Source organism: Pseudophryne corroboree, chromosome 10, assembly GCF_028390025.1.
Source record: "Pseudophryne corroboree isolate aPseCor3 chromosome 10, aPseCor3.hap2, whole genome shotgun sequence".
NCBI lineage: Eukaryota > Metazoa > Chordata > Amphibia > Anura > Myobatrachidae > Pseudophryne > Pseudophryne corroboree.
In genome coordinates, this window is record NC_086453.1 from 160,519,719 (window position 1) to 160,532,086 (window position 12,368).

Below are 12,368 nucleotides of genomic sequence, written 5' to 3' on the forward strand. Positions count from 1 at the left end.
AAACTGCTGGCTACGTTACATTTTTTGGGGTCAGGCACATTCCAGCCTACTTTGTATCAAACATGCGGTTTTTCACAGTCGACACTGTCGCGCTGTATAACCCAGGTCATTAGGGCTTTCCGCAAATTGACGATCCAGTTTATCACATTTCCAGATACGGACAGCGGATGTCGTGAGATCAAATAGCGTTTTTTTACGAAATACAATTTTTCCAATGTTCTGGGCGCGTTTGACTGTACCCACGTGCAGATCAGACCGCCACGGAATTCGGAAGAATGTTTTCGGAACCGAAAACATTTCCATTCCATGAATGTACTGTGATGTCAACATGAAATTTTTGAATATTTTTGTGGGATTTTCTGGTTCGAAACAGGAAACATGCCGGGTGGCTGGTTGTTAGGTATTTATTTTAATTGTTTTTATTTTATTTTTATTTTTTTTTATTATTTTTTTTATTTTTTTTTATATTACCCACCATTTTTTTCATTTCCATAGGCGATGCGGGTTATCCCAACAAATCGTGGCTCTTGACCCCATTGTCTAATCCTGTTGGTAGAGCAGAAAAACGTTACCAAGAGACACACAAAGCATCGAGGCAAATAATTGAGCGTGCCTTGTGTGTGTACTTAAAAGCCGGTTTAGATGTTTAGACACTTCCGGTGGTGCTATTTTGTACTCACCAGCAAAGGTTTGAGGCATGGTAAATGCATGTTGTATTTTACACAACACATGCATTGCAAACCGTTTGCCGGTGACTCTTCGTTGCAGTGCTTTCCGACATGGGAACCGTTCTTCTGCTCTACCAGTGGGTGGGAAGGAGATGATTCCTGATGGACATTGATCCAAAGCTTTTTTTCCACTGCCTGTGAGTATACTTGTAACATTTGTATTATCGTGTAAACTGAGATTGTAATATTCTAAAAAAAATCTTTATTTATGTATTTCAGAGTTTTACGTCCTGTTGACTCACCTTCCCAGGCCTGTTTTACAAGTTTCGTCCTGTTGATGACCTGTTACCCCCTGTTTTTTCCTGTTGTTGGGTTGTTGCAAATATTGGACCCGTTTATCCAACTCTACCATGGGCGACCTACTTGTGAAGTTGACCTGAACCTCCGCCATGTAGCAGACAACCCCCCGCAGGTGAGATGCATTGCCAAAAACTCCCTCTTGTCCAAGTCACCCCGGCATGTCCAAAGTGCAGCACTCCGGCATTTGCAAAACTGCACATCCAATCATGCCCTGACAGCAATGCTTACGCTGCGTCAGGGAATGTTTGGATGTGTAGTTACTCAAGTGCCGGAGGGCTGCATTTGGGATAAAGGCCGCTGTAACCTGCTTGTGTCAAAAAGTGTTGCTTGTACCTTTTCTTTTCCATACAAGGGTGACACGATTACCAATAGTTGGAACCTCATACTATTCTCTTCCACAGGTATTGCGGAGTATCCTTCCCAAGTGGTGTGGATGTGAAGAGACACGACAGTTCTTCTGATGTACCATGGCATGGGCAAACTACTTGTGATGTTGACCTGAACCTCCGCCATGTAGCAGACAACCCCCCTCAGGTGAGATGCATTGCCCAAAACTCCCTCTTGTCCAAGTCACCCTGGCATGTCCAAAGTGCAGCCTTCCGGCATTTGCAAAACTGCACATCCAATCATGCCCTGACAGCAATGCTTGCACTGCGTCAGGGAATGTTTGGATGTGTGCCGGAGGGCTGCATTTGGGACAAAGGCTGCTGTAACCTGCTTGTGTCAAAAAGTGTTGCTTGTACCTTTTCTTTTCCATACAAGTGTGACACTATTACCAATAGCTGGAACCTCATACTATTCTCTTCCACTGGTCTTGCGGAGTATCCTTCCCAAGTTGCTTGAATCATCATGGATGAAAAGGGACACGACCTAACACAATACCACTGCATCTCATATTTTACATTTTATTTACTAATAATTTAAAGAAAAACCACACAAAACTTCTCATTTTTTAAATTTATTGAAGAAATATATAATTGTATTTTATTTTGGAATAAAAAATAAAATGTAATAAAACAAAAAAAGTAGTGTTTGTTCTTCTTTACATTCTTTTCTTGTGTAGATATCTGTGTGAAAAAAACCATATTAAGTAAAGACACTAATGATGTCATGTTCATTCCTTTCCCAAGAACATTTGTGGAACCACACAGCCCAGCATGACCCATTGCTGGGCTGTGTGGTTCCACAAGGGCAGGCTGTCCAAAGTGGAATAGTGGTGTCAGTGGTCAGCACTTTGACACGCCTGCACTCGTGGAGCCACACAGCCCAGCATGACCCATTGCTGGGCTGTGTGGTTCCACAAGAGCAGGCGGTCCAAAGTGGAATAGTGGGGTCAGTGGTCAGCACTTTGACACGCCTGCACTCGTGGAACCACACAGCTCAGCATGACCCATTGCTGGGCTGTGTGGTTCCACAAGGGCAGGCGGTCCAAAGTGGAATAGTGGGGTCAGTGGTCAGCACTTTGACACACCTGCACTCGTGGAACCACACAGCCCAGCATGACCCATTGCTGGGCTGTGTGGTTCCACAAGGGTAGGCGGTCCAAAGTGGAATAGTGGTGTCAGTGGTCAGCACTTTGACACGCCTGCACTCGTGGAACCACACAGCTCAACATGACCCATTGCTGGGCTGTGTGATTCCACAAGGGCAGGCGGTCCAAAGTGGAATAGTGGTGTCAGTGGTCAGCACTTTGACACGCCTGCACTCGTGGAACCACACAGCTCAGCATGACCCATTGCTGGGCTGTGTGGTTCCACAAGGGCAGGCGGTCAAAAGTGGAACAGTGGTGTTAGTGGTCAGCACTTTGACACGCCTGCACTCGTGAAACCACACAGCCCAGAATGACCTATTGCTGGGCTGTGTGGTTCCACAAGGGCAGGCGGTCCAAAGTGGATTGAATATATACATTGAAACATGGCTTTACTCACCTTGGTACGCACAACACGAACTACGCCGTCCACTTCAATTTTCCACCCAATCCTATGAATAAGCCAAAAATAAACACTAGTGAATAGTAAAATCACACAACAGTGAAAGCCTATTGTACACCAATACAAAAAGGAGTTTTTTTGGTAAAAAAAAAAGTGGTATCAGAATAGCTCTTTGGCCCATCATACATGTAGCCACAAGGAGCTTTCATCCGTTACCACACGCGCCCGCATACATGCCTGCGCATGTATGCCCAGACATAAAGCTCCTTGGTAGTATCCGGTCGAGAGTGGGGGAGCCCAACACAAACATATTATTAAGAAAAATAAAAACTAATGGGAGGGGGAGAAAGGGAAACATGAAAAACATAAGAGTAAATAATAAAACAATACGACCGGGCTTATGGTGGTTGTCCGTCTGGATCCTCTTCTTCCTCCTGATGGGGCGTCAATGCCCTGGGCTGCTGTGGAGTGCGTTGACTTGGCATCGGTGGCCGTGCGGGTGTAGATGATGCGGCCGGTGTTGGTGGTGGAGGCAACTGGTGGGTGTGGTACATTCCTGTATATCCTTGGTACAGCTGTGACCGTCCATACCAGGATGGTGGTGGAGGAAGGGAAGGAGGCGTCCGTGTGGCTTGTGATGGCGGAAGTGGTGGTTCACCAGAGTGTTGATGAGCTGGCTCTGGGAGCTTATCATACATCATCTGCAGTGTGGTTGCGATGATCTGTTGGCTGGATGCCGAATGTCGTTGGCTCTTTGACATGTTGTCAACGCTGTGTGCCAGGCATGATGTGTTCTCCACCAGCCGGTTGATGGATGTGGCCAGAATGTGAAGGATGTCCATAGTCTCCCTGTGATCTTCTCGTCTGGTCTTTTGCATTTCGGCCGTGCTGTCGGCATGAGCCTTTTGCATTTCAACCAGACCGTTTGCCATCTTCTCCATTGTCTTCTCAATGGCGTCCAGTCTGGTTCCAACGACATTCGTGTAAGTATCCTGGAGGGAAGTCATCTCGGCTGCCAGGGTGTGTACCCTCTGAAGATTTGAGGGATCCTGCCCTTCCTGTACGTCTGCCACCAATTGCATTTGTGCAGCTGAAAAGAAAATTAGAACTTAGTATACACATTCATACATTTGTTTGAAGGCTCACAATTCGATATTTACTCACACATGGATGTAGAAACAGCAGGCTGCTGCACTTCCACCTCGTCGTCCGACGAATCCTGTAGGAGATCCGGCCTGAAGCAGGGACCAATCCCCGATGCAAGTCCGCTGCTGGTCCGTGGCACCTCTGTTTGCAAAAGAAAACAAAAAATTAAACTTAATAAACTATACAAAATGGCGCCCCCCCCCAAAAAATAAAAAAAATAAAATCCTTCTCCATCCGGTGGTGCCGCTGCTCCAGGAGCTTCACTTGTCCTCAATTCTGGAGACTTTTCAAGGGTCTGGCTGGATACTTCTGCACGGCTGTCTTCAAACCCAAGAAAAGTTTTGTCCGTTAACCCTGTAGACTCAAACAGTTCGGGTGATGGGTCCACAAGGGTAGTGTCTTGTTGAGGCTCTTTGGTCACAGTCCCAGAGCTCCTGGAGAGATGACGAGCTGGTGATGGCCTACGCGCAGGAGATGTAGTTTGGCGCCCAGCTGGTGGTGTGGTCGCCGACGTGATGTTCTGTGCGCTGATGTCTGGCGCGCAGGTGATGGTCTGCGTGCTGACGATGTCTGGCGCGCAGGTGACTTTCTGCGCGCTGACGATGTGTGGCGTGCAGGTGATGATTGCTGCACAGGTGATGGTCCGCGCGCTGCTGCCTATCTCCTGCGCGCAGGTGATGTCCTCTGGGCAGGCGTGTCTGGGGAAAAAGAACAAACACATTAGCAAATAAAAAATAAAAAAAAAAAAGATTAGTGCAGCTCATCTGAATGTTTTCTTACCATCAGGCCTCCTTTTGGACTGCTTGTCTCCCGCTGTCTTCCGTCTTCTGGGCGGTTCTTCTTCCTCGGGAAAGCCAGCAGACGGCTAGAGTCCACACCTCCGCGAACTCCTTGGACCATGGCAGGGTTCATGCGCCTTTTGATAACTTCCACCCAGGGTAGCCACTTCAGATTGAGAGCCGGACCACCTCCCGTAGCTGTCTCATGTCGGCGCTGAATCCCCATCTTCTTCTTGGTCTGTCTGCGGCAATCACTGTACCGCTTCATGCAGTTTCTGATGCTCCGGCGGTTTCCAGATACTGCAGTGACTTGTCTCGCGATGGCATCCCAGATGTTTTGCTTGGTCTTAGCTGCTGTGGTCTGTGCCCTTGGTCCATACAGAATGTCGTAGGACCTGTCGATGCCATCCACTAGGGCACAGTTTTCTGCCTCAGTGTATCTGGGTCCACGTGGCTTCTTCGGTCCTGCGTCTTCACCAGAGGCTTCCTCCTCCGACTGCTCCTCTGGCTGGCTTCTTGCCTTTAGGGATTAAAAAAAAAAACATGCATTTAATAAGATCGGTATGTACCTGTGAGTGTCAGTATCCCTGGCAGTGCGCAAAGATACCTGTAGGTGTGCATGGCAGTGCGCAAACTAGGGTGTGTCAAGTTGGATGCTATTGTGTCTGCAGGTGTTGTCAGTTTTTACCTTTCTAGGCTTTGTCTTTTTCTTTGACTTCTCCATTTGGTCCCTTGACGACCGCGGCTGGTCACTGCATGCCTGGTCGGTCGTATCCTCCTCCTGGGTCGGCTCCCACTCCTCATTGCTATGCAGGGAAAGTTCTTCTGAGGGGTGGGGGGAAGGGGGGATCGGGGCCGCTTGTCCCTGGACATCTCTGTTGTAAAAAGAAAAAATATATATTTTTACAAATTTAACACACATTACAAAATTACATGCAACCACACGTCATGCTGCTGGGACCCCAGTGCTCAAGCAGGACCAAACAAGAAAAAAAAAATGAAAATTAAAAAAAACCCACAGCCAAACAAGCCAAAACCCCAGTACAAGCATCCCTGCACATGCTGGAGGTCAACCAGTGCTAAAGTAGGAGCAAAAAACATGTTTTGGAAACAAACGACAACACATGTCGACCACATGTCGGATACCAACACACTCTAAAATCACCCCAAACAAGCCAAAAAGCATCCCTGCACTTGCTGGAGGTCTACCAGTGCTAAAGCAGGAGCAAAAAACATGTTTTGGAAACAATCTACACCACATGTTGGCCACATGGCAGATACCGACACGGTCAAAGTCAGCCCAAACAAGCCAAAAAGTACCTCCAGCATGTGCAGGCATGCACCAGTGCTAAAATATGAGCAAAAAAACATGTTTTGGGAACAAACGACAACACATGTCGACCACATGTCGGATACCAACACACTCTAAAATCACCCCAAACAAGCCAAAAAGCATCCCTGCACTTGCTGGAGGTCTACCAGTGCTAAAGCAGGAGCAAAAAACATGTTTTGGAAACAATCTACACCACATGTTGGCCACATGGCAGATACCGACACGGTCAAAGTCAGCCCAAACAAGCCAAAAAGTACCTCCAGCATGTGCAGGCATGCACCAGTGCTAAAATATGAGCAAAAAAACATGTTTTGGGAACAAACGACATCACATGTCGACCACATGTTAGATACCAACACGGTCAAAGTCAGCCCAAACAAGCCAAAAAGTACCTCCAGCATGTGCAGGCATGCACCAGTGCTAAAATTATGGTACTTTTTGGCATGTTTGGGCTGACTTTGACCGTGTCGGTATCTGCCATGTGGCCAACATGTGGTGTAGATTGTTTCCAAAACATGTTTTTTGCTCCTGCTTTAGCACTGGTAGACCTCCAGAAAGTGCAGGGATGCTTTTTGGCTTGTTTGGGGTGATTTTAGAGTGCGTTGGTATCTGACATGTGGTCGACATGTGATGTCGTTTGTTCCCAAAACATGTTTTTTGCTCTTATTTTAGTAAAAGATGAGCAAAAAAACATGTTTTGGGAACAAACAACATCACATGTCGACCACATGTCGGATACCAACACACTTTAAAATCACCCCAAACAAGCCAAAAAGCATTCCTGCACATGCTGAAGGTACACCAATGCAAAAGCACGACCCAAAAACCACTTTCTGAAAAAAAAAACGTGAAACACTTAGAGATGAGCGGGTTCGGTTTCTTTGAATCCGAACCCGCACGAACTTCACTTTTTTTTCCACGGGTCCGAGCGACTCGGATCTTCCCGCCTTGCTCGGTTAACCCGAGCGCGCCCGAACGTCATCATGACGCTGTCGGATTCTCGCGAGGCTCGGATTCTATCGCGAGACTCGGATTCTATATAAGGAGCCGCGCGTCGCCGCCATTTTCACTCGTGCATTGAGATTGATAGGGAGAGGACGTGTCTGGCGTCCTCTCCATTAGAATAGAGATAGATAGATTAGATAGAGAGAGATTGTGCAGAGTCGCAGACAGAGTTAGTTTACCACAGTCAGTGACCAGTGCAGTTGCTAGTTAACTTTTATTTAATATAATATATCCGTTCACTTCTCTCTGCTATATCCGTTCTCTGCCTGAAAAAAAAAACGATACACAGCACAGTCAGTCACACAGTGTGACTCAGTCTGTGTGCACTCAGCTCAGCCCAGTGTGCTGCACAGTCATCAATGTATAAATTAAAAGCTTATAATTAATTGTGGGGGAGACTGGGGAGCACTGCAGGTTGTTAGCAGGAGCCAGGAGTACAATTATATTAATTAACAGTGCACACTTTTGCTGCAGGAGTGGTGACCAGTGCCTGACCACCAGTATAGTATTGTTGTATACTACTAATATCTCTTTAAATATCAACCAGTCTATATTAGCAGCAGACACAGTACAGTGCGGTAGTTCACGGCTGTGGCTACCTCTGTGTCGGCACACGGCAGGCAGTCCGTCCGACCAGAATTGTATTATTTATTATTATATACCTACCACCTAACCGTGGTTTTTTTTTCATTCTTTATACCGTCATAGTGTCATCCTAATTGTTACGAGTATACTACTATCTCTTTATCAACCAGTGTACAGTGCGGTAGTTCACGGCTGTGGCTACCTCTGTGTCGGCACACGGCAGGCAGTCCGTCCGACCAGAATTGTATTATTTATTATTATATACCTACCACCTAACCGTGGTTTTTTTTTCATTCTTTATACCGTCATAGTGTCATCCTAATTGTTACGAGTATACTACTATCTCTTTATCAACCAGTGTACAGTGCGGTAGTTCACGGCTGTGGCTACCTCTGTGTCGGCACTCGGCAGCCCGTCCATAATTGTATATACCAGTGACCTAACCGTGGTTTTTTTTTCTTTCTTTATACATACATACTAGTTACGAGTATACTATCTCTTTATCAACCAGTCTATATATTAGCAGCAGACACAGTACAGTGCGGTAGTTCATGGCTGTGGCTACCTCTGTGTCGGCACTCGGCAGCCCGTCCATAATTGTATATACCACCTAACCGTGGTTTTTTTTTCTTTCTTTATACATACATACTAGTTACGAGTATACTATCTCTTTATCAACCAGTCTATATATTAGCAGCAGACACAGTACAGTGCGGTAGTTCACGGCTGTGGCTACCTCTGTGTCGGCACTCGGCAGCCCGTCCATAATTGTATATACCACCTAACCGTGGTTTTTTTTTCTTTCTTTATACATACATACTAGTTACGAGTATACTATCTCTTTATCAACCAGTCTATATATTAGCAGCAGACACAGTACAGTGCGGTAGTTCACGGCTGTGGCTACCTCTGTGTCGGCACTCGGCAGCCCGTCCATAATTGTATATACCACCTAACCGTGGTTTTTTTTTCTTTCTTTATACATACATACTAGTTACGAGTATACTATCTCTTTATCAACCAGTCTATATATTAGCAGCAGACACAGTACAGTGCGGTAGTTCACGGCTGTGGCTACCTCTGTGTCGGCACTCGGCAGCCCGTCCATAATTGTATATACCAGTGACCTAACCGTGGTTTTTTTTTCTTTCTTTATACATACATACTAGTTACGAGTATACTATCTCTTTATCAACCAGTCTATATATTAGCAGCAGACACAGTACAGTGCGGTAGTTCACGGCTGTGGCTACCTCTGTGTCGGCACTCGGCAGCCCGTCCATAATTGTATACTAGTATCCAATCCATCCATCTCCATTGTTTACCTGAGGTGCCTTTTAGTTGTGCCTATTAAAATATGGAGAACAAAAATGTTGAGGTTCCAAAATTAGGGAAAGATCAAGATCCACTTCCACCTCGTGCTGAAGCTGCTGCCACTAGTCATGGCCGAGACGATGAAATGCCAGCAACGTCGTCTGCCAAGGCCGATGCCCAATGTCATAGTACAGAGCATGTCAAATCCAAAACACCAAATATCAGTAAAAAAAGGACTCCAAAACCTAAAATAAAATTGTCGGAGGAGAAGCGTAAACTTGCCAATATGCCATTTACCACACGGAGTGGCAAGGAACGGCTGAGGCCCTGGCCTATGTTCATGGCTAGTGGTTCAGGTTTTTTGGAAGGGACATCCTGCGTGACACTGCAGTGCCACTCCTAGATGGGCCCGGTGTTTGTGTCGGCCACTAGGGTCGCTAATCTTACTCACACAGCTACCTCATTGCGCCTCTTTTTTTCTTTGCGTCATGTGCTGTTTGGGGAGGGTTTTTTGGAAGGGACATCCTGCGTGACACTGCAGTGCCACTCCTAGATGGGCCCGGTGTTTGTGTCGGCCACTAGGGTCGCTTATCTTACTCACACAGCGACCTCGGTGCAAATTTTAGGACTAAAAATAATATTGTGAGGTGTGAGGTATTCAGAATAGACTGAAAATGAGTGTAAATTATGGTTTTTGAGGTTAATAATACTTTGGGATCAAAATGACCCCCAAATTCTATGATTTAAGCTGTTTTTTAGTGTTTTTTGAAAAAAACACCCGAATCCAAAACACACCCGAATCCGACAAAAAAAATTCGGTGAGGTTTTGCCAAAACGCGTTCGAACCCAAAACACGGCCGAGGAACCGAACCCAAAACCAAAACACAAAACCCGAAAAATTTCAGGCAACAAACAAACAAACAACTCCCAAAAAAACATGCAGCAATACAAGCAGGAGCTAGATACACATACCTGCACACATATACATACCCCAAACACCCCAAAGCAACGCCACATGTACACCTCATGGCCCCCCCCCCCCCTCCCGCCACTACACAAACACATACATGCAACGCCATACCACATGTACTTACCTACAAATGTAGAAATCGCTCCTAAAATGACTCTCCTCCGGGGTAACAGGTCTCCTGTCCGTCCTGGATTAAAGCCTGCTGGGTGTCCAAATGAAAACCACAGCAAACAACACCAATTTTCTAGCTCTGTAGCACCTCCACACACCTCTCTGCAGGTTCACAAAATGGCTGCTGAGCACGCAGCAAACAAGCCCTATAAAGGGATCAAAACGTCGGAAAGTCGAATCCAGGATGCCCACTACTCGACGATTGGTCCGTTATTCGACAAGGGGAGTGTCGAATGCATTTTGTATTGCATATGTCGAATTCATGGTCCCGGGCGGAGGGTTTCGCTGTCGAGTACAGTCGAATCCTAAAACGGACGAAAAAAAGACGCAATTCGCCCTGAATTGCATATACCCCTCCGTAGTCTCTGGCAGTTCCGCCCCTGGACTAGAGGAATGGTCAAGAACATGGCAACATTTAATGCCAAAAAATGCAAAATCATACACGTCTCAAAAATGCAAAGGCTAACTATAATATTAGGGGTATTATAATGGCAAGTACTGAGGAGGAAAGCGATCTAAGTATTACTATTTCAGGTGAGCAATGTAACAAAGCTATAGGAAAGGCAAGTCAGATGCTTGTTTGCATAGAGAAAGGAACCAGTAGCAGAAAGAAGTAATAATGCCACTGTATAGGTTCTTGGTACTGCCACATTTAGAATCCTGTGTTCAGTTCCGGAAGCCACATCTCCAGAAGGCTATAAATACATTAGGGCAACTAAAATGGTGCATGGCCTACATCACAAAACTTACCTGGAAATACTAAAAGATGTTGATGTGCATAGTTTGGAGCAGAGAAGGGAAGAGGGAACATACAGCAATAGAAACATTGAAATATATAGGGAGGAATGTAATACGGTGTGAGAATAAGAAAGTGAGAGATTTTGTGAGAGTTTTCCTGTTTTTTTTTTACTCTGGCAATCATTTACATGGCAAAACCAGGTTGATTTTGCCATGTACAGGATTGCCACTTTAAAAAATCAGGAAAAATCTAACTTTCTGATTGTCACACCTATTACATTCCCCCATCCAGTTTTTAACAAGGTACAGGAAGGTGCAAATGTGCTTTAAGAGGGGATGGGGCCCGTGTACAGGCTCCAATTGGGCCCCCTCCTCTCTGGAGATGCAGTAAACTCTGTCATTGCACCACAGTCTACCATGCATCTGCAGGTCTCCAGAAACAGGGACACCATATTGCGTTCCCGGGGACATTTCTATTGTGTATGCTCAAATCACCAGAAAATGGCCATGGAGGCCATTTTCCCAGTGATTTATGCAACTCTGCAAATGGCGTCAGGCCAATGGAGCAGTAAGTATACTTAAATGGGTGAAGGGTGTGCAGTGGGTGTACCCAGGGGCCTGTGTGCACCACACACTTTTCACCTGTTATAGATACACCAGTGGGAGGGTGACATTTTCAAAGGAAGAGAAGTATTACACAGTTAAGTGACTTTATTGACTAACCGCTTCAGAGCCCCTTACTCAGTATGGTTCGCTGAGCTGTCCTTTTAGACAGGTCTGGTATCTCGCAGGTTCATTTTGGCGGTGATCTGCTCAACTGTAGCATGTCAGTTGGCCCTCATGCACCTTTGTAGCCGACATTCACCTCTCACATCAATGGCAAATAGTGCTCAGCAGTTTCCATATTGGTTATTTGCAATTGTGCCATTTGTCCAGTCACAAAACACCTTCACCACAGCAGCACATGAATAGTTCCCAACTGCGCTGTTTCAGAAATACTGCCACCCTTGGCCCGAAAGCCATAATAAATTCCTTCTTGCAACTCTGATAAATCGCCCCTTTTAACATGACAACAACGAGTGATATATGTGCAGATGGCCTATCATCACACCCCTTATATACCTACCAAGCCAGAGCACCACACGTGACATACATCATGGGCTACACGCTGCCGACTTCAAATATAGGTAGTGGTCATAATAATGTGACTCAACTGTGTAATACACAAGGACATGCACTGAGCCTGGAGGCAGAGGCGTCACTCATCTCTGTAACACCCGGTGTGGCAGCAAGAGAAAAGGTGCAGGGCTTCACGGAGATGTGCAATTCTTAAATAGAGGGGCAGGGCTTCACAGCAGCACCCGTTTT

General features: G+C 46.0%; 1 protein-coding gene across 4 annotated transcripts in view; it reads right to left on the minus strand.

Annotated features, from left to right (window-relative positions):
• Positions 1-2,057: 2,057 nt before the first annotated feature.
• Positions 2,058-12,368, minus strand: part of LOC134966285 (myb-related transcription factor, partner of profilin-like) — a 57,621-nt gene continuing 47,310 nt past the window's right edge. For 3 of the 4 annotated variants that reach the window (XR_010188615.1, XR_010188613.1, XR_010188614.1), the window contains 5 exons: positions 5,573-5,759; positions 4,886-5,404; positions 4,124-4,803; positions 2,957-4,049; positions 2,058-2,095 (listed from right to left, as the gene is read on the minus strand). Coding sequence is in view for 1 of the 4 variants with exons in the window: in XM_063942900.1 (XP_063798970.1) it covers positions 4,567-4,803; positions 4,886-5,404; positions 5,573-5,608 (792 nt within the window). In the remaining 3 variants the exon portion in view is untranslated. The other variant, XM_063942900.1, reaches the window with a different exon arrangement.